Source organism: Varanus komodoensis, unplaced genomic scaffold (assembly GCF_004798865.1).
Source record: "Varanus komodoensis strain SLA01 unplaced genomic scaffold, ASM479886v1 scaffold54, whole genome shotgun sequence".
NCBI classification, from domain to species: Eukaryota; Metazoa; Chordata; class Lepidosauria; order Squamata; family Varanidae; genus Varanus; species Varanus komodoensis.
The window spans coordinates 810409-833048 of record NW_025336142.1 but is presented as its reverse complement, the minus strand read 5'-3'; the positions used below and the strand labels follow the sequence as shown (position 1 = coordinate 833048).

General features: G+C 51.5%; 1 protein-coding gene across 4 annotated transcripts in view; it reads right to left on the bottom strand.

Moving 5' to 3' along the window:
- Positions 1-21831, bottom strand: part of CTBP1 (C-terminal binding protein 1) — a 31073-nt gene extending 9242 nt beyond the window's left edge. For 2 of the 4 annotated variants that reach the window (XM_044448261.1, XM_044448262.1), the window contains exons 1-2: positions 7702-7802; positions 1639-1793 (exon numbers count right to left, since the gene is read on the bottom strand). In XM_044448261.1, coding sequence (XP_044304196.1) covers positions 1639-1793; positions 7702-7708 — 162 coding nt within the window. In that variant the 5' untranslated portion in view covers positions 7709-7802. Of the gene's footprint in view, positions 1-1638; positions 1794-7701; positions 7803-19194; positions 19200-21490 lie in introns of those variants that run through there. The other 2 variants (XM_044448264.1, XM_044448263.1) reach the window with 2 other exon arrangements.
- Positions 21832-22640: the final 809 nt, after the last annotated feature.

Sequence of the window (22640 nt, the reverse complement as noted above, 5' to 3'; positions counted from 1 at the left end):
GGCAGAGGGAAGACTGCCCGCAGCAACCCCAAATTCAGTGAAGGTGAGCCAGCGAAGCAGCAAGGGCAACCGAACGGGAAGGAAAGGAGCGCGAATGCCAGGTTGATCGCGAGGCTCAGCGAGGCGGGTGGGTAGAGCAACGAGGAGGGGATGGAGTCGCCACTGGGAAGGCCCCTCCTGTGGCAAGAGGAAGAACGACTGGGGCCACGTGCTCAGGCAGCTTCCTGTCAAGGCCTGAGGACCCCCAACAAGCTCCAAGCGACCGAGTAGGTGGGAGAACAGTCTGCTCAGAGGCCTGCTCTCTGAACAGCCTCTGGTCCACCCAAGAAGCTCCTACTCACCGGGAGGGAGAAACCCAGCCGCGTTCCAAGCGCTCCCTTTGCACCAAGTGAGAGCACAGGCTTCATTCAACGCCTTCTAAAGGCCACCATGTGCCTCTGGCAACCTCGGATTCAAAGCTCAAGTCACCCATTTTGGAGAGGCAACACCTGGAAACACCTGAGCGCTTCAGGCAAGCCGCAGTCCGGACCAAAGGAGCCTAGGCAACGGTGCCGACATCTCTGGGGAGCACCACCATTTACCAGAGAGAAATCTGACATTTATTTCTCTGAAAAGGTCAGCCATTAACAATTTCTAAACAAAGAAACTGTATTAATTCCTTCAGTGAGAAACTAATGTTTTTTATGGGCGCTCCCACCAGACAAGCTGGAAGATACAGGGATGTAATTTCAGGACTGGTTCACATGCATTGCCTTCATGCAGACAGGCATGTGGGTGCAGGACCAGGCGGAGGCACGTGAGACGGGGCTGGGCACTTGGCGTGGGCTTGGTCTCGCCCCTTCCAAGCCACCCCCATCACGGGAGGCTCCAGAGCCGCCTCCTGCAAAGCTTCTTCCCAGGAGTCTGAAACAAGCTTCTCTAGGCCTGACCAAGAAAGGGAGCACCTGGCCCTTACATGAGGCACCTCAGAGGTTCTTGGCCCTTCCTGCCCATGGCCTCTGTCATCTCCATTAGGCTGGTCTGATGATAAATGGTTTAAAAACATCCGAAGACCTGCATGTGTGAAACCAGAATTTCTGGTTTCATAGCCATCACTGCTGCATCACCCTGGAATGCTCGCTGAACTCTGCCCGTGCACACTTTTCCATGCGTCAGTGCCGCTAGCTGGAAGGAGCACCAGGCGCTCGACTCGCGAGGACGCCACGAGGGACCTGCCGCTCACACCGGGCACGGACGGTCTCAGCCCAGACGAGCTCATCGCCAGGACCCGGCCACGGTTTGGGCCCCAAGCGCAACCAAGGCTTGCCAGGGCCGACAGTGCTGGTACTCCTCCATGCGGGTGACTGGCCCGGCTCACCCACTGGGAAAAGTACAGTGCGTGGCCGACCGGACCCTTTTTTCCTGAGGCAACGAAGGCTGTTGCCCTCATGAGCCACATCCTGAGCAGGCAGGACTCCCTGGAGAAGACTATCATGTTGGGGAGCCACAGTTACAAAATGAAGAGGAAGACCGACCATGAGAGGGATCCGTTCTGCAGCCCAGTGTTTGTTTGCAAGCGCTGAGCAGGGCTGCCGAGGACGGGACAGAATGCAGCTGAGTCTCTGTGCTCAACAGATTCAGAGTTGCTCTCAGTGGTACCTTTTCGTGGATTTCTTGCGTGGATTGTGCATCACAAAATGCCACCGTAGCTACATCCTTCAGGATCGGCATCTCTACCGTGCAGTCCCTGCCATCCAGGAGTGCGACCAGGGGGCGCGGGTGCATCGGCCCGTTCATGATTGGTGGTCGAATGCCTGAAATGAAAGGGAAACATCGCATTATGTATTTATTTACTTATTTATGTAAAACTTTTCTAGACAGTCCCTTGCAGTGGTCTCGGGACAGTTTAACAGTAAGACAATATAAAACAAAACAAAACCCAGCATCCTAATAAAATTTCCAACCAACAATAAAACCCCAATTGAAACAATCATATCTAAAAACATTGGGAAAATAAAAGGGTTTTAGTCTGGTGCCGAAAAGAATAAAGTGAATATATTCATTTCAAAGAGGAATAATACCAACTACAACAACCTTGGCTTTTTTGTAGTCTGATAATAGCAATGGAAAGGGAACAGAAATGGAATTCTAACTGGGAATAGCAAAGGAAATAATCTTTACCAGTCAGTAATTGGCTGAAATTATGCAACTGCATAAATGGCCATATTCAGACAATTCTGAGCCATTTTTTCTATTAGAAAGCTGAAACACTGGAACCGGCCCACCCCAGCCCATGTACAGCAAAAGGCACAAAACTCTGCCAAATCACCGTAAAAGGATTTGCCGAGGATATTGTCTCGTGGTAGAGATAACAGTCAATCCAGCATGTCAAGAGCCGTTCACCTGGACACCTGCTACAAGCACAAGTCCCGGTGACCCGGAAGAAATCCATTCTGACAAGCACTATACTTGGGCCTCGAACAACTAACGGAGGCCCCTGGCATTAAGCAGACTCGCGACTGCATGGTTTTTCTTGCACGTCTTCCATAAAGGGACACTTTGGCTCACTGGCAAGTTTTTCCAGGGGGGTTCGTGTCAACAGAGCAGCTCAGGGCAGGACCGAACAGCCACAAACAGCCAGGACAGGCCACAAACGCCAAAGTGGTCCCAGCCTGAAGCAGCAGACGCTCCTTTTGCCAATGCAGGGACTAGTTCTGCCATTTCCCCTCCTTCCCCGGAGGCTGCAATAGCTGTCCTTTACATCTAGGCATCGAGGTGTCCGCAGACGGCAGGCAGCACACGAATAAGCCGAAGGATCCCAGGATCCCCCCGCTGTCTCAGCTTCTGATGCTTTTACTCCTGAGACCAGGTCACCAAGATTACGGACATTTAAAGCCCCGTCGAGACAGACAGAGCAGGAGGCATCTCAGAAGAGCCCCCATTCAAGAAGGCTGCCCAGGTACGTGAAAGCTCAGGAAAACAGAGCACTGGTTTGCATCATGCAGGAATACGACGACCCGCCTCTGTTCAAAAGAGCTGTCAGCTGAACACAGACAACTGCGGGCCAAGAATGGGCAGAAATGGAAAATCGGAAGGGACAGACCAAGATTAACGGCAAAAAATGAGCCCTAATGCATGCATCTAATGATTAAAGCTCAGAAACAAACCTAAAACACCAAACGCAGCTACAAATTACACTCGGGGAAAAAGAAATGGCCAGAATCTTTGCTTCCTGCAGCACCTGGAAGCTGCAAAAACCAAGGAGGCTTCTCTACCCCAACTCAGTTCTCTTATTTACAGAGAGGTTTTATTTTTCTGTGAATGGGGCAAAATGCTCCTAGGTTTTCTGTGCAACTATTGGCTATAACGATCAATTGTGAGCATGTTCCTAACCTGTCGACAAAGCCCTGGATTGGGTTGTCCAGACTACACGGAGTCACCTGGCAGAGCAGTGCAGCTGTCTTCCATATGCTTAGGTGCAAAGCCGAGCGGAACGGCTGCCCCCGCTGCACATTATCACGGCTGGATGGCCGGCACTTCACTTCCTTGGGCTTTGCTTTGTCTTCCCCACCTGTACCTTCTGCTCCCTCTGGTTCTCCCCTCCCCTGAAGGGGCCGGTATACCAGGACCAGACAGCACAGGTCCAAACCCCGACGGAAGGGTGATGCTCAGTGAGCAGCCCTGGGGATCCCCGTGTCTCAGGCACCTCTCGCCCCTTTCCGGTCGCTTCCTCCCTCCAGGCGCCCACGGGGACTCACAGTGGCCTGAACAGGGCAGGAATCCAGCTTCACAGCCCGCACTGGTGGCTTGAACTCGGACTCGGCACCAGGGCTGCCGAAAGGGAGCAGCAAGCATGCTCTGGCCCGCCACGGGTCTGCCACGTGCAGGACTCGGCTGCCACCTCCTCCCGAGAAAGACCCACCTCCAGGCCGGCAAGGAGCGCCTCGCAGCGACTGAGCAAAGGGGAGCAGAGGGCCACGGGCCCACGCCCAGGCCAGCCTCAGTCCCGCCCGCGGTCGGGCGATGGCACAGCAGCAAAGCTCGGAGGCGGAGCCGGCGCAGGGGTACCGCTGCAGCTCAGCTGGAGAGGGAAACCGGCTGGTACTTTCTTGGCAGCCACTGGTTTCACCACAAAATTCTCCACTGCACAAATCCTGTATTTCTCCCCCGAAAGTCTTTCTCAGATCCAGAGCCCTCCTCCTTCCCTAACCCTGCTTGGTGCGTCTTTCTTAATTTATTTTTACTTATTTAAAACATTTCTATGCCGCCCCATCACAACGAAGCCTCGGGGCAGCTCACAACACATAAATAAATACAGAAGTAATAAAATAAATAAATACTAAAATTATACAATAAATAACACCCCCCCCAGTGCATTCTCGGCTAAAAAAAAAAAAAACCCTAGTTAATAAATAATTAACAGTTAAAATAAGTTTTAAATAAAAAGGTCTTAGCCTGGCACCAAAAAACAAATAACGACGGCGCCAGGCGGACCTCTCTGGGGAGCGCATTCCATAGATGGGGCGCCACCACAGAGAAGGCCCTCCTCCGGTTGCTCTGTCTCCTAATCTCATTCACAGAGGGTTCCCGGAGGAGGGCATCTGCTGCTGACCTCAAGGGGCGGGAGGGCATATATGGGTGCAAGCGTCCTTAAGTCCTCCCTCCCTCGTTTTCTCCATGCCTGCTTCTCCTCAGCTGCTTTTTTCTAATAACCCTCCATCTGTGAAGGGGAGGTCACGGGGCTGCAGGCACCCCAGGACGCTGCTCCAAACCTCTTGCAATGCTGGCGGTGGAAGATAGGATGGGTGTGCATCAGCAAGTGCAGAATGCAGTTCCCGCCATGTGGGCTGCAACTTCCTGGCAGAAGGGGCCACCTGCCAGAGGCTGTGCCTTCCAGGGAAGCTTAAGCCCTAGGCCCAGCGGGTTCAGCCCTGCCTGGAAGGAAGCAGAGCAAGCGAGCAAGCAAGAAGAACGTGTCAGAGTTCACACAATCACTCTGCTTTCCAGTGTCGTTGCACCTCTGCCTTTCCCTCCCAGAATTCCTTGTCAGCTTGTTAGACTCAGAAGCAAAATCGGTGACATTTGATCAGTGGGAAAGCTACACCCAGGGTGGCTTGTTTGGCAATTTTATGCAAATGCAGGCACATTGCAGAATAAAAATCCGGCATCTTGAGAATTCCAAATATTAGTTCCTTCATTCCTGCACTTTATCTTTAAAGACAGGTTTTTAAAGAGGGAAATTAAGGCATTTAGAAACATCACATTCATTTTTAATCTGTATCCAAAACATTTGATCCACGGGGCTTCATGTAATCAAGCTAGGTCATTCAGTGCAGCCCTGGGCTTCCACACTCCCTCATTCCCAAGTCTTACTCTAGGACTGCATCTAAAAATGTCCATAAACTACAAGAACACGGTGTTACTTGCGTTTCGCCTATAGTCTTAAGAGTCAAATGCTCACAACAGCATGATGTGCAAGAACTCCCAAGAAAAACATAAACTTCCACCCACAAACACAGATCAGCATTTAGGTTTGGTGTTTCGGCAAGCATTTCCTTGCGTTTAAAGCCAATGTTGATTAAAAACAGTTCCGCACGACTGCCGGAGTCCCGAGAACCCCTACCAACCTGACATTCCTTACACTGTGCTCCACTTTCAGTCATTAATTCCACTTCTCAGCTATTTACAGCCCTCAGTCCTGGGAGACGATGTGGCAACCTTGCCACTTGACCCTCCGCCTCTTAATTGTTTGCTCGGCCTCCTGCAACCTCGACCCAAAGCTTCTGAACTTCTTATTCACTGCAACCTCTGCATCTTGGATCAAGCTCCAAGTTTTACTAACAATTAAAAAACGCAAAAAATACAGTGAGACAACATTAAGGGTCTGGCCACTGCAGTGCCAGGAAGCAGAAACTTAAAAGGCCTCACTGATCTGTCCAACCACAGCTGGTCAGCATCCATTAGCAGTCTCCTGACGTCAAGAGAACAGGACAACAAGGAAGCGGCTGCCTCGTAGCCGAACTGGCCCTCTCCCCCGCAGCTGCCCCACTGCCAGGGGCGAGCCAGCACCTCGCCCCCACGGGTGTGCTCTGCATGAAGCAGGGCCAAAGACGAGGGCCGGGGCAGCAGCGCTGCTCCTTCACAGCCCCTTTCTGTCCGCGTGAAGGTGGCTGCCGGAGCTCCTGGAAGGAAGGCAGAAAAGGGGGCAGGGCAGGGCAGGGCAACCGTGTGGGGAGGCAGTCGTGAGAGTCTCCAACGATGGCACACCGGCGTACATTTTATCTAAACCAGCAGCACACCGCGCAGCTCAGAGCTTCTGTGCTAAGTGCCCTGCCATGCAAGACAGCACTTTTTTTCTGACTTGGAATAGGCACCTGCAGATTGTCCTGGACCTCAAAAAGCTTGCAAACTAAAGCCTCAACTTTGAATTTGCAGGATTTAGGGAGTTTAAGTTAAGCCCTCGATGTTTTTAATTATTTATCTAACTATTCAATAATGTTGTGGGTTTATTCCACCGACCACCACGGATGAAACGGGCCGGCCGACGGCGTGCTCCCGTGCAACATTCAGCTAGTACCACATCCCTCCGCACTGCTAAGCCCAAGCGATTTAAAGGGCCCTGAACCCACTTAAAAGATTACGCAGACTATCCTACCATTAACCACTCAAAAGATTAACACTGTAAAATATTTACTGATAGGTCGTATTTTCAAGATATCAAGGGAAAGCAACTCTGCAGCTCCAAGGCAGGAAAGCAAATTGTCCTGGCAGTTATTTTAAACTTTTTTCTGACTGCAGATATGCAAAAAAGATTTTTGCCACAGCCTTCAACAGGGAGCCCTTTCTCTATAGGGAACCCTTCTGGATTAAAAAAAAAAACCTAATCAAAATCTCAAAATGTTAACCTGTGATAAAGAATAAAAACGCATGCCTACCATTGCCATTTCTATGCATATCCAACTACCTGAACAGGCAAGAGGGACAATTTAATTTCAGGGCCATTAAACTAATACACACACTGTGTCCTACCTACATACAAGTGAGACTGCGGCTGCATCCAGGTGCTAAGAATGTGGGAGTGGTTTTTGCTTCCAAAGTTCGCACAACTGGAGTACAAAGCTAGGCATGGCCTGTTCTCCCAGCTCATTAGGGCATTATGGAGTATCAAGTTCAGGGTGTGACTTCGTAACAATGATCCTATTGTCTAACAAGCTGCAGAATAAATAAGTCATCAAATTTTGGAAGCAAAAGCACCGCTGCAGCAGAATTTCCATCACACCTGGAACTAACTGTCATGCGCCTTTTGAACAGTGCTTCTGCCAAGTACAGGAAATGATTACAAGAAGTTTGTCGGGTATCTTTAGCAAATCTGGGTGCATTCTAGGTGCTAGAAATAGGTGTAAATTAAGAACTGCTTTGGTGCTGTATTTCGCAAAAAGTGCCATTTTCTAACCATTGGACCAAATGCAAAGGCGCTTATGTGCACTAAGGCCTCATTGAAATGAATGGGGCATAAAGAAGTAAAAACTTACATTCTGTTGGTTTCAGTGGGATTTAAGCACAACTAACTTTCTAGAGAGAGTCGATAGCATCATTTCAACCTTCATCTGAACTGACTGAAGTTGAAACTCATTTGTATGTCACTTCCCAGTGATAAACTACAATTAAATTTCTCAATGCATCAATCTGAATGTTTTGATGTAGGCCCAACATTTGACCTACCTTTCATTTTCTAACATCTGTTTGCAAAGTCCATGCAATTTCTTATTTTTTTCTCTTTTCCTCAAAACAAATGCGGGAATTCTCCTTTTTCTGAAAGATATATCAATGCCAAAACAAAAACAAAAAAAGCACAACACTCATGAGTAACCCTATAAATCACAGACCAGCAAGAGTTTGAAATGAAGATGAAACACGGCAGAAAGAAGTTTCATTTTCTAAAAAGTTACTGTCTTCCCAATATTCAAGGCAATGGCTGGGCTTGCACAATCACGGGACGAGGGACACGGCGGTTCTCATCCATGCCAAGCTACCTGCCTGGTTACCCTTGTGGCACGTGGGTTGCCATGTCATCTGAACCCAGCAAGGTGGAAGATGGGAGTGGATTCCAAGCCACCGAAGGAGACATGGCTTGTGTTAAGGGTCCTGAATGAAGGGTTGGTTTGGAAGTCACTCCCATCATCCACCTTGCTGGGTTCAAGATGACATGGCAACCCACGTGCCACAGTGGCAAGTATGCGACTCATGCGGCCCAAGTGGGGATGGGGAGAAGACGCCACTGGGATGTCTTTCTTGGGTGAACACGTGAACCCAGCCAAGTACTCTCAAGGTCAGGAAGGCCCCTTTCAAGAGGGCACCATTTTAAGATGCAATGAATCATGGTGATCGTTAATTTGAACAAAAGACAGGCAAGCATTCAAAAACACTTTTTTAAAATGGCATCAATGGCACCAGATAGGAGCAGAAGGCGCTGTTAAATCTTGCCCCTGTGTTTTGGATAGGCCCCCTGTGGGGTCTGGATTCGGTCCACTCAGACTACGTCGCAAGTGCTGCTTCCGTGCAGATGAAGTTTGTGAGTAATTTCCCATACACCGTTTAGCATGCGCTGCTGTTTAGCAACCACAGGCCATGAAACTTGCTCTTATTCTAGGTGCTCCCCTGAACAATCTTCACAGGTCAGCTTTGCAAACACACCCTGGAACCAAACAGGAAGGAGCTACCTGTTGCCAGAGAAGGCTGAGAAATGCTTCACTTTCATTTTTAAGGCAAACTTACCAAATGGGCACTTTCCAAATCAGTGTGCTAACCGGAACGCAGTGCCACAGCAGTTGTCAAATTTTCTGAACTCCGTGTAGTTCACCAATTAAAAAACACACTTCAGTAGGCTAAAAGGTGGGCAAAATGCCCTCCTCAGAGGACACTGTGCACAGAGATGCGCCACATTTCGGGGTTCAAAAAAATAAACGTAGTTGGACAAGTGTGCATGGAAACATACAAAAACGCACACATCATCCTAAGCGCGTATAAACATACATACAGATTTTCATGTACCCTTTAAAAACCAAGTTTGTAAATGGCTGCAGAAATGGAACAGAAAAAGTTCAGTGAGAAACTAAACCGAACGAAACTTTCCAGAGTAGCCCCCCTCCCTCGCACTCATTCCGGATTTTGCCAGGTGCTGATCTGTCATGTCAGTCCTCCGAAAAGGCATTTCGTGCCCTGGGCGAAGTAACAGTGGGGCTGTTCTTGGGTTTGAAGGGGATGCGCGATCACCTTCTGAGCATTGCCCCAATATCAGGAAAATGCTTTTGTGTTGGGGGAGGGGAAGAGCCACCCCAGCTCAGGACTGGTTCCAAAGGACGGCGGCGCACAGTTTGCGCAAACACTGCTCTGCGTGCAGAAACATCCTGGAGCACATCATGGGTTTGGTCTCGCTCCCTTCTGGAGCGCATCGAGGCAGGCGGCCGCAGGTATGGGAAGGTCGCGCTCAGCTGCTGGCCCTCTGCACATGAACTCGGGTCCCTCTTCTGCTAGCACAGATCCGAGAGGATGAAGCAGCAGCTGTCAGGCGGATACCAGGGTCCACCCTTGCGTCCCTCCAGCTCAGCTCTACTCAACTGCACCTACATGGCAGCGTGTGCACCACGTTCCCTCTGGAAAACATCAGCCAGGTGGGATGACGGATCCCAGGCAGCACCAGGGAGGGAAGCCACGGTTTCCAGAGCTGCCCCACCTTGCCAGTGGAGCTGGGCATTTTCCTTCCATCAACCTGGGCATTTTCCTTCCATCAACTGATTATCTGGATCCTTTTCAGTCCGGCTTCAGACCCCGGTACAGTACTGAATCTGCCTTGGTCGCCCTGTACGACGACCTGTGCAGGGAGAAGGACAGGGGGAGTACATCCCTGTTGGTTCTTCTGGACCTCTCAGCGGCTTTCGATACCATCGACCATGGTATCCTTCTGGATAGACTTGTGGGATTGGGGGTTGGAGGCACTGCTTTGCAGTGGTTCCGCTCCTATCTCGATGGTCGATTCCAGAAGGTAGTGCTGGGGGACCATGTCTCTACGTCATGGCAGCTATGCCATGGGGTACCACAGGGCTCCATTCTATCCCCTCTGCTATTTAACATCTATATGAAACCGCTGGGAGAGGTCATCAGGAGGTGTGGGCTGCGGAATCATCAATACGCTGATGATACCCAGCTTTACCTCTCATTCTCCACTAATCCAGGTGAGGCAGTGGCTGTGCTGAACCGGTGCTTGGCCGAGGTAAGGGAATGGATGAGGGCCAATAAACTGAAACTCAACCCAGACAAGACGGAGGTCCTGTTGGTTGGCGGATCGGGTTTCGGAGAGGGTGGATTTGACCTGGTCCTGAATGGTGCAACACTCCCTCTTAGGGATAAGGTCCGCAGCTTAGGTGTACTCCTCGACCCGGAGCTTTCTTTGGAAGCTCAGGTGACAGCGGTAGCGAGGAACGCCTTCCTTCAGCTTCGGCTGATTAATCAGCTGCGCCCCTACTTGGAATACGACTGCCTGGCGACGGTGACACACGCGCTGGTGACTTCCCGCCTAGACTTCTGTAACGCGCTTTACGTGGGGCTTCCCCTGAAGACAGTCCGAACACTTCAATTGGTGCAAAATAGAGCTGCCAGGTTGCTGGCGGGGACGGGGCGTTATGCTCACATGACTCCAGTCCTCCATCAGCTTCACTGGCTTCCCATTGAAGCCCGGGCCCAATTCAAGGTGTTGATTATGACCTACAAAGCCCTAAACGGCTTGGGTCCTGGCTACCTGAACGAGCGCTTACGTCCGTATATGCCCGACCGCCCTTTGAGATCTGCGGGAGAGTCCCTTCTCCGGGAACCCTCCATGAAAGAAATTAGGAGAGTAAGTACCCGGAGGAGGGCTTTCTCTGCGGTGGCGCCCAACCTATGGAATTCACTCCCCAAAGAGGTCCGCCTGGCACCGTCGTTACTGGTTTTTCGGCGCCAGGTAAAGACCTTTTTATTTAAACATCATTTCAATTGTTAAAACATATGATCTGGCCTGGGCAACTTCTTCTTCTTTCTCTTTCTCCTCCTATATTTTTATTTTATACTGATAATTTTAATTTTGTATTTGTAAATCAATGTATTTTTTGTATTGTTATATTTAATGGTAATTTATTATGTACTATTGTATTTCAATGTATTTTATCATGTTGTAAGCCGCCCCGAGGTTTCGGCAAGGGGCGGCATAGAAATGTTATAATAATAATAATAATAATAATAATAACCTCCTCACATGAATGGCTGGGCTAGCAGAACGGGCACCGGGCTTCAGGATCAACAGGGAAGCACTCTGGGTATGTGTAAATGCCTTGTAAGATCACAGAATGGAATAATCTAACATTAGCAATATGACACGGTATTTCTATCTGCCATGAGTTGGGGGTTTAGCCTTCGTGACACTCAGCGGATGGAGGCACTTCCTGCCTTTGGAAAAGGGTTCCATGCCGGGCAGACCCCACGGATGGGGGGCAGAATGGAGCCGCGGCGTCGGCCTGGGCCTTTGGATCGGTGGCCTCATTCCGGCCCAGCTCAACCCTCTGCTCCACGGCAGAAGAGGGGCTGCCCTCCATTTGCGCTCCCTGGAATTAAGCATCTGATTCTGAGTGGCATATTCAGAACTCCTCTCTGAGCTGATGCATCTAATCAGAAAGAAAAACATTCTTCTTTCCGTGAGACATTCATTTCGGGCGGTTTTCTTTTTCACTGAGCTTTCACTGTGATTCACCTCCCCCTTGGCTAAACTTGCTATTTATGGCAACTGTGCTTCCAGTGGAATAACAGAGTTGGTCAGAATAGTAAAAAAATTAAATCAAAATGTTGCATTTACAATTACTGCTGAAGACAATTTTCCCACCCTGCCCCCCACCCCAGCTAGACCCCCGCTCTGCCGGAGCGCACAAAAACCCCACGCAAGGACCATGGCATGGAGCCTTCCATGGCTGGAGCCGGAGCCGGAGCCCTCTTCCAGGAAGGGGTGGATCCGGATGCCGTTTCCTGAGTTGAGCGCTCGCAGCAACACACTGTGCAACCACTAAGCCCATTGGCTGCGGGTGCTCGGGAATGCTGGGAGCTTCCCCAGACTGCCAGGCTAGAGGCCATACTAGGCAACAGCAACACTTGCAAGGCTACAGGTAAAGGGTCCCGGGCAGGCTGGCCTTCCCTGTGCGGATGCACAAAGATCAGCATTCTCAAGCAGGGTGACCACGGACAAAGGGGAGGTCTAACGAAAACGTGACCTTGATCGTTCAGTTTCAATCAGACGGTGCATGGCCCTCCGCTCTGGCTCCGCCTCCTCTCACACCAAGCAGGGATGCTTCAATCCTGCGGCCACTGTGTCTGCCTGGGAGGTAAGAGTCCACCCCAGCAACGGAGGCGCATTTGCCTGACGCAAGCACTTCCCTCCCACACGCAAAGCAGTGACGAAGACGGGCTGCAGGCTAGGGCCGCTTGCTTTGAATGCTGGACAGTCTGACGTACAAGCGCTTGATGTACAGGAATGAGCATGTTGACGCTGCCTGAGCTTTCCTGCAAGCAGGCTGCCCGTTCCGCACACCTTCCCAACCAGAGGCCGCACTTCTTCCCAGGCGAACTGCCTGTCCCCGGCCCAGGCTCCCCTGCCTGCCTTTCTGTTCCTGCGAGCCAGCGGGCACTCGCTACTGCCACGTTATACACAACAGGAAACGCTACATTCCCTTTTTATGTAAATAATATGCAAATATGCATCGTTGCGGAAGGCAAAATCTTTCACGCAAGGTACAAATTGTTGCAAACAAAAGAACTTCAAAATGCATGGCGCTCCCATAAGCAAAACGGTTCTGATAGCTGGCATTTCAGAGTAGAAAACAGTTAATGTTCTCTGTGGGTCTAAAGAAACTGAATCATCACCTTTTCTGTTTGTAACTTAAACAAGACTCTGGAGTGCCTAATTTTATTCAGGAACACTTCTGAACAAAGAATAAACCGTAGCCCCTGGCGTGGTATGATTTACAGCGTTACCTTTCCTGCTATTAATGTTCAAATTGTAAAAATGCAATAACGGAATGCACGGTACGCCCCTCCAGTTTAAATGCCTTCCTCAGTCTGGAACTGACCCTTTCTGGGCAGGCATGAACAACAAGCACAACTGACTGTGGCAACACTTATCCAAAATATGTTTCTTTCAACATTTATTTGTTTAAACTTTATTGAAGCATAACAGTTTATACAGATGACAGTCTTAGATTCAATGAAAGCATTTCTAAATTGTTCTTGCGGGACACAGGCGCATTCTACTGATACTTCTAAGGCTGTTGATCAGCCCTGTCCTGGGTCTTGTTTTTTTGGTCACAATACAGCAACCCGGTTCACACATAACAGAAACCCAAGGTTTATTTAGTACATGCGCCCTCAAGCTACAGCCCACGGGCCGTATCCAGCCCACCTCAGAGGTTCTGGACTCGCCGCGCCCGCCGCCGCCGCACCCTGCCTCGCCCCGCACGTGCCCAGCGCACGAAGAGCATTTGGACTTGCTCGGAGAAACTACCTCCGAGCGAGCGAGCGAGCGAGCGAGCCGCTGCCTCGCGCGCCCACCCTGCCCCTCACCAGCCCGTGGGCGCCGCCAGCACCGCCTTGCCGGCCCGCACCCACCACTGGCCCCTTTCAACTGGCCCCCCGCTGAAAAAGTTTGAGGGCCCCGACTTCGTCTATTGGTTGCTGAATTCTGCCCTGTTGAGATGCCTGAAGCGAGTCACACTAACATGCCATGGGCTGTTCATCATGAACAACCCGGAAAGGGAACCCCTGCTTCACTGGCCTGTGAATTCTGGGTTGTCATTACATATGAATTCAGAAGCATCCAGAGTCCATAGCTGTTTTGCCAGGCTACTGGGTTATTGAGAAGGGTGGAAAAAAGAAAAATAAGAGGAAGAAAAGCCATCCACTCTCAGCACTCAAGCGAATACGAGTTACAGAGGGGAGGAAACAGGAGCAAACCCTCCAACCTCGGGTCTGTTGATCTTCTGCCAGGCAGACTCAGGCACAGCCACGCAGCATAGGTTAAATAATCCATGGCTTAGCCATTCTGTGTGAACCAGGGCAGGGTGCCATCCAAGTTGGTTTAGCCCACAAATATGACTGTGCGGGGCAGCAGCTTTTCACCGCTAGGGGAAATCCAGTGCTTTCTACAAATTGTCAAATACAAAAGGGTGAACAGGTGGAGGGCCTGGGGAAAATCTTTTGCCACGCAAGCCTGGAACATTAAACCTCTCCTGAGGGAGAAGGTCTCTACCCAGAGGCCCTTCACAGCAGTGGCCACTTGGCCACTGGCTTCTGTGAATCAGTCTCAGCAGTCATCCTGCAAAGCCAGAATGACCACAAATGCCTGAGAAATCTGGATCCCAAAGGAACGTGAATGATCCCCTTTCTCCTGAATTCCCAAAAGCTCTTAGGCAATAGAGCAAGAACACGGGGATGGTGAGAATCGTGTGGCCCCACCAGGTTCCTTGAAAGAGGCAAAAAGGCAGGCTGTGAATGCAACAAGTAAGAAACGGGCAGCCAAAGTCATTTAAGCAACAACAGCACTTAAGTAAGGAGGTTATTTGTGTTCATGATGTTAAGAAACATCAACTAAGAGATTCCGAGAAACCCAAGGAGGCATCTTTCAGCACAAGCATGTTTTCACTTGGTTCTTACTGGGCAAAACTCTGCTTTTCGCAGGCTTCTGGAAGCTGCTCCTAATAACGGACTTTCAGAAGATGAGTCACAAGGAAAGTGAAACACACAGTGAGGCCATGGGGAGGGAGTGCCGGCTGGCACCTGTCTCCCCGTATGGACGGCCGCCTGCCTGCCGGGTTCTCCATGCACCTAAAGCAGTGAGGCCACAATGAAGAAACTGTGCTTCTTCACACAACAGGCGCGCCCCATTTGTCAGCTCACAAAACGAAACAAGGACTTCTAAGTGCTTCAACAGATATTGCCACTTCTCTGCTATTATTACCCCGTTATTATTTTGCCGGACAGTAACCCCATTCAGCCACCATCACTGCAACGAGAGAGACGAGGCATCTCCCGCATTATTTTCAGCAACAATTACAGCTATTGTGCTTTCTGGCATGTAACCTCTCAACACAATGGGGTTCACAAGCATTTTTAATTATTTTTAGGAGAGAATTCACTGCAAACTCTGAGCCTCTTCCGTATCTCCTCACTGAAGCATCTTTTCTGAAGTTGGTTAATATACTGAAGACCAAAAGGGACGGCTGTTGTTGGCAATTTAGTGGATCTAAGTGGGCTTGTAAGCATTTGCCTGCTAGCCATGGGCAACGAGCGATCCCGTGCAGGTGAAGTGCACAGAGTGCTGCATATTGCCCCGTTTCTCCCGTCTGTCCACCCGCCCCCCATGCTACCTGCCTCTCCCCCACAGCCTGCGTGGTGATTTTTTCAAAAATTAGGCTGCCGAGAGACGAATACGCTGCAGCGTCGGGCGTAGCGGTTTCAGGGTGTCCCTTCCTTCACAGCCACTCGAAGCCCAGACCTAAAATAAACATGCAGACTCGCAACATTTGTGGCTTTGGAACAGGGAGGCTTTACAGCTATTTCCCCTCTTTGTTTTCTCTGCACCAGCGGTGACTCCCAGTGAGCAATCAAGTTGAGCCAGCTGGGGGATGCCAGCGACCACAGGGACACAGGAGCACCGCCGTCGTCACGCACACGGCAAGGCGTTGTGTGGAACCGAGCATCTTCTGAACCGGGCACTGAGGCCGCCTCTGGGAGACCCGACTGATGGCTGGCGCAGCTCCGCAGGAGAGGCCAGGAAAGGAGGGTCTTCCGTGCCTGGAATGATGCCGCCGCCGCTGCTCCCTGCTCCGTTCTCGATGACGGGACAAGAAGCAAGATATTAAAATCAAAGGAAGAGCAACCCGGATGAGAATCAGGAGCATCCAAGGAAAGACCAAACGGATGCTTCTTCCAGGACAAGGCATCTGGTCTTTCCCATCTGAGGCATCAGGTTGGAGCACAGTTCCCATTATCCCCACCCAAAAGGTCGGGGAGGCTGCTCTGGGGCAACGAATCCTCTCATCAATGGGTGCTCATTAGTGGAAGAGCCTGGGGGGCCATTAAGACTCATTCGAGCCTTTCAATGATAGGACTTGAAGTCCTGCGGGGGACTTCGAGTGCCATGGAAATCAACCTGTGCCCCTCAGTAGGAGATTCGGCTGGAGAAAGACAGCAGTGCCCGTGCCACCGGTTTCTGAGTTCTCCAGGGAAGGAAAGAAATTATTACAGGGTCCCCCTCCAAGCCACTGAAGATCCGCGGTACCTGAGACCTTCCCCTGCTCCCACCCAGCTTTGCTTCCTCATCTTTTCGGGCAAAGCAATGAGGGCTGCATTTAAGCGCAGGCTCCAGGAAGTGCCCCAGACTGAGCATGGAGTGGGCAGGAGGCGACCATCTCTGCTAAGTTCCTCAGTTCCAGCTGCTCTGCTGAACTGAGGATTCGTGTGGCGATGCGGCATTTGCTGCAGGGAACCAAGCCCTCGGAAAAGACAGTTCCCGCAGCAGAAACAGGCAGGAGAAGATGGTGGGAAGGCTGCCAGGGAGCGGATCAGCAGTGCTTCCTGCTTCCCTTCTTCCACAAAAAGGTTCGGGCATTCCAAATTAACCTATTAGAACATCCAATCTGCAATGATGGGGATGTGTATTCTGCCATGCGGGACATGCCTAACTGTGGCATCGCAAGAAAACAGTTTCCCCGTGATCAGCGAATGTGCGCAGCGTTAAAGCTAGAAAAGCACCCATCAAATCAAAAAGAACACGGATTGCAGCTTGGATTGCCTGAAGCCTGTACAAAAAAGATCACTGCAACGATGACGGCCTAAGCCAGTTTTTGCTCAGCCAAGATGCCAGGAGACCACGCTGCTGCTGGGAACGGAAGCTGCAGGGCACGGGTACAATATGCAGTGAACTCCAGCCACAGAAGGCCATGCTCCAACAGGAATGTGACTGGGCTTCCGGGTTCTGCTCTGATAAACAGCCTGCAAAGCAAGAGGCTTTTTGCATCAACTTCTGAACCAAGCAGCTAAGGCCCAAAGATAAGCCACACACACACCAGCTCGGCAGAGGGGGAAAGAGCAGGAGGCAAAACCGACCACTGCACGCCGAACCAACCCGCAGAGAGACAGAGAACAAGCAAGCATGCCTCCTGTCAGGCAGCGCTGAAAGTCTTCCGCGTTCACACAACTGGCTCACCAGCAGGACAAAGATAGCCTTCTCTGGCGCCCCGTTCAGACGCCGGCTAAAGTGAGCGAGCTTGCTGCGAACATCGTCATCCCAAGTCCGGCATATCAGAAACATTCAGAGCTGGCAAAGGGCTGGAATTCCAGAGCACGGCAAGACAAGCCGCCGCCTATTCAGTCCGGCAGCAGCCAATCGGCATCCTGCTCGGCCGACAAGGAACTTCCTGGATCCAAAGCCGCAAGGCCGTGACTGCAAGCACACATTTCCGCGCATTTTTCTCTCTCTTTCTCGGATGGCAAACGGCTACCTGTATTCTCCTCCCATGAGAACAAATGGAAATGCCCTGAATTGCAAAGTGCAATAATATAAAATGCGTGGCACTTTAGAGCTGCAGCAAAAGAAGCAACTTGCCAAGGCGACAGCTCAGGGGCTGAAAGCAGGCAGAAACCAGCTGCATCGAGGGGTTCTCAGGAGAGCTTTATCCCTGTTCCATTCACCCCACACATTCCTGTCCCTGGAGCCCAACCCCATGAAAATCTACCTGGAAGGAAGTGCCACAGCAGCCTTGAGCTGTGCAGAGAAGCGTGCGGCTCAGTTAAGCAGGCGCACACAGGTGACTGCTCTGGAGCAGATTCTGCCCCGTGCCGGCCCATGGCAGAGCGCAGGGGCTTCATTCAATGGGGACAGGCGCCTCTCCTGCTTAAAAGAACGCCCACGAGGCACAAGCCTGAGGACAGGCCTGTACCAGCCTTCCCCAACTTGCTGCTCTCCAGAAAGATGGGACTTCAACTCCTACCAGCCCCAGCTAAAGCTCAGGAATGCTGGGAGTTGTAATCCAACTGTCCAACGGGCACCAGGTTGGCAAAGGCTGGCCTATGACTTTGGAAGGTGAGGCTGGTCAGAAGAGAAAGGGCTGGGCTAGGTGATAGTCCCACTCCGTGTGAGGCACCCTCAGCAGGTGAGGACAGCCACCTTGGCCATGGAAGGGGAGACACACCTGGATATTCAGGTGTGCTGGTTTCACTTTCACCAGGGAGGCGATTCTCCTGCTTGCTCACAGGAGCCAAAACAGTTGTTTGGAAAAGTATGTTGTTCCCCCTCAGCCCACCGGCATAAAACACTAGGACCGAAAGATGTAACAGGAAACCATACGTGGGAGCCTCATAAAACGGTGAGGTGAACCTTACTCCCTTTTGAATGTTTCAGCCAACTGCTCAGTGCGGTGCGGAGTCGAGGGAATCGCCTGATCCGCTCCCTGGCCTTCCTCACAAGCAACTGGCCATTTCCTGCACAAACGGTAAGGAAGGGCTTCGACCTCTTGTGAAGCTCTTCTCTCAGGGCCATCGCGTCTAAACAGATACTGCTCTAGCCCAAATAAAAGGCGATTTCCCGGGATACGGCAGATGTGTCTGGCAGACCCTGTTGTCTCACCACGGCAACTTCAAACCTGTGCCGGCCACAAGGAAGTTCTGGTGGCTGAGCGGCTAATGCAAAATCCCAACAGGCAAAGACCTGAACAGACTGGTGAGGCATCGCGAAGGAAGCAGCAAAAGCAGCATTCAAATGAAGAGCCCCCCCACCGAAAAGATGCACAAAGTCATAAAACCCCAAAGGGAACGCGGGGTCAGCCTTGCGGATCACACGCATCCATTGCACGTCCACCTCAAGTTGGTGACAACCGACCCATCGGTTGGTCTGGCTTGTTTTGCGAATGGAATGGCAACCATATAAGAATGCTGCAACTTTGGGCGCTAAAGGACGCTGCAAAGTAGGCAAAATGGGTTAAGACAATGAGAACGGGGCAAATAACTGATGGTCATTACTGGGTTGAACACTGCTGAAGCATTTAACCGGTTTGACGAAAAAGAACCCCAGCCACACATTTAAAAGAAGGGCCTGAAGCCAGAATAAATGGGCAGCGGGCTTGGTGCCTGTGCTGATGATGTCACCGAGCGTCAGGTTACAATCTTGACCAAAGGTCCCGAGAGCAAGGAGGAGGCCTGTCTCATCCCGGGGCTCTGCCCAGGAACACCCGAACGCATACCAAACTGCACGCTGCATCGCTCAGCCGAAGCCGATGCTCCAGGCACAGAGCGAGCGGGCAGGCGCGATGCTCGCAAACGCCTTTGGCCCCAATGGCTGACTTGGCCACGGACCTGTGGCAGCACTGCCGCTGGCTCCTGGCCCCGCACCGCTGCAACAGTGAATCACAGAGCAGGGCGGTGCTGCCCGAGGCCGCATTTTGCTGGCAGACAGAGGCGGATCAGAGCTGAGCTCGGACACAACCTTGCGGCTGCCTGGAATTCCAGTGCTGTGCCCTGAAAAAACTGGCTTTGTCGTTTATCTCTCCATCTTCAAAGGAGAGGAATGCTGAAGAGATCTAAGGACTATTCTGCGGAGATGCTTTGCTCGGAGCCAGCTCCACCGGGACCTCCACTCACACTACAGACAAGTTCACACAGCACACGAACATGTCCCAAAATAAAGTCACGGCGGTCTTGTCCATTCCTCCCCACTGATTCCTGCTGGGCCGGCCGTACTCATTCCCCGCACCAGCCCCCGCCTGCGATCCAGCCACTGGCACTGCCGGCCCACAAAGGAAGCCCTTCCTATCAGGTCCCAGCCATCGCAACGCTGGAATGCACTCACAAGCTAAAAAAGTTTGCTAACGGACTCTCTTCCTAATTAACTTTGTCCACCCTCCAGCTCAGCTTCTTGAACGAAGCCCAAATCCACAAATATACAAAGTTCAAGGCAGAGCAGGGAGTGAGTAGGTAGAACAAACACAAATTTCAAAGCAGATCGGATCACTGCAAATGTACAACTTCTACGGCAGAGCAGTAAGATTGCACCAGGGGGATGCACAATGTGGAGACTCGCTCCCGGGCATCCGTGCAGGGTTACGTATCCACTAGCTGTGGACGGATTCAGGACACCATGGAAGGCGCCGAGGAGGAGGGAGGAAGGAGGAGGGTGTGGCCACGCGCAAGAGCAACAGCGGCGGCAAGGGCTGCTGCGTGGCGCTCGCTCAGCAGCTCTCTAGCCGGTCTGCACCATGCACGGTGAAGGCGCCTTGCCACGTGTAGGCATCGCAAGCAGCCGTGCCGTGCCGTGCCCTGCTCCCTCGGCACATGAAAGTCCCACCTGGCCTTTCTGAGCGACCACCATCAGTGGAGGCACCCTCCTCCATACACTGGGTTCATTCCCTTCTCGGGCTGCCTCAGCTAGTCAGCACCGCGGCATCACAGGGCAACAAATCCCATTATATAATTGTGCACTGCGTGAAGCACTTTCTTTTGTCCGGATCTGCTGCCAATCCTTTCATTTGGGTGACCGCACGGTTCTGATTTGGAGCGGGGGGGGGGTCATTCCTGTTCTTCTGCACAATGCATCTTTTACAAACCTCTATCGCTAACAACTCAATTGCCTTTTTTTCTATACTAAAGGCCTCCAATTTTGTACACTGTCTTCATGGAGGAACAGTTCCAGCCCCAACTGTTTTGAGTGCCTCTGCTCAGATCCTGCAGCATCTTGCCGAAAAGGACGGACCACAACTGTCCCCACTGTTCTGAACGTGGCCAACCATCCTTCCCGATGAGCTTACGAAACTGCTCATTGCAAAAGGAGCATCCACGAAAGGCGAAATCTTGCAAGAACCTCAGATCCGGCTCCCCCTTTCTGATGCCTTCATCCCCCACACAGAGAATTGCACAAAGGGCAATCTAGGTACAGGCTATGGTAGCAGCATACAAACTGAAACAATAAGCAAGCAATTCAGCCACTGCAATTAGTCAAATAAATTATATGGTCAGGCTTTAATCCTGCAAAATATTCATTTTTCTGAACTGACCAGAGAGCTTTCAGCTATTGTGTGGTATATTATTATGAGAATAACAACGATAAATTTATCGATCAAGACTGCTGCTTCTCCATGAGCCTCCGAACCAGCGCTTATAGGAGACTTAATGCCTGTGACAGACAGTGTAAACAACGCTGAGGGGGCCCACCAGTGCTGCTCAACCTACTGCCCTCCACATGGAGTGGGACCCCAAAGTATCTGGAGGGGTCGAGGTTGGGGAAGGCTGCCCCAGTGAATCAAAGGCAGCCCTCTGGTTCTTTCTGGCGTGTGGGGGCAGGATTTCATGCAGGACAGTCAGCCTACGGAATGAGCACGGGGGCAGGCACTGCTCTGCGCGCCGGGATTTTAAAATGCGATGGCTTTTAACGTAAAAGTGAGCCACCCACAGTGGACGTGCTTCCACGACCAGTGAGCATCAGGGCAGGCCTGATCATGACGCTCAAGGACACGGCAGGATGGACAAGGCGAGGCTTCTTATGTCGCCTCTCCCTCACTAAAGAAGCATGGGCACCACAAGAGGGCTGGATCCAGTGTCAGTCCGACTTGGAGTACATCCGCTGAAACAAAAGGAAATCAAGTCAGAATAACTGTGGGTGCCACTCAGCGATCTCACGAGTTCAGCTGCTGCACGCAGGGCTGAGGAAAGCGCAGCCAAGGAAGAGCACGACTGCGGGGAGCCACAGGGCCCAGGAGGCGTTCCATCGATTCCCACGCCTGTCGTGTGAGGAGTGAAGACAAGTGGCAAGCCATGTACCCCGGCATCCCAAGAGGAGGAGAACCAGAGCAGAGCTCAGCTGTAGCAACATTCTGAAACGGGACCGTGCCTTTTTCTCCGAACAATCTTAGGTTTTTGGGGGGGGAGGGGGGCTGCCCCAGCCAGCTAGGAGCTGCCAGTAAAAACTACAGCCAAAGAGCCCCTTAACTCCAAAAGCCCTTCCAGCCCCCCCACCTGTTCCCTGGAACTGCCACACCCCATTTCGCATTTTTGCCCTACAGGGTTATCCTTGTATAACCACAGTGCAGAAGCCGGCTGCAAGGACAGCCCATGCGTTCCTTGGCAAGAACCACCAACACGCAGTCCGAAGCAGCGTTACTGCAGAAGCAGGCAAACAACACTGCTTTCGCCACGATAACAGGGCAGTGTTTTTCCCCAGCAGGATTTGCACGGATACTTGGGACTGCCTCCCGATTCTTTTTTGCACTCTCAAGAGGGAATTCGTTTCTGCTACGCAGCATCAAAACTGACCCTGCTGACTGTCACAACTTTGTGCCTGCGAATTTCACGCCCCCCCCTTCTGTTGACTGCATGGCACCCTGCGTGTGATGCGCTGCTACATTTCCATTAAATAAATATTGGCAGAGAAGAGGCGCTTGCAGAAGCTCTGGAGTTTGACTGCAGTGCTCTTTCCACTGCCAAGTGATGCAGGATTTTATGGCACGCAAACGCTGCAAGACCAGCGGCTGCGAATGTCACCCCATCGGTGCTCCAGCCCACGAGGTAAGGCCTTATACAATGAGCCAGCTGCCTAAAGAAAC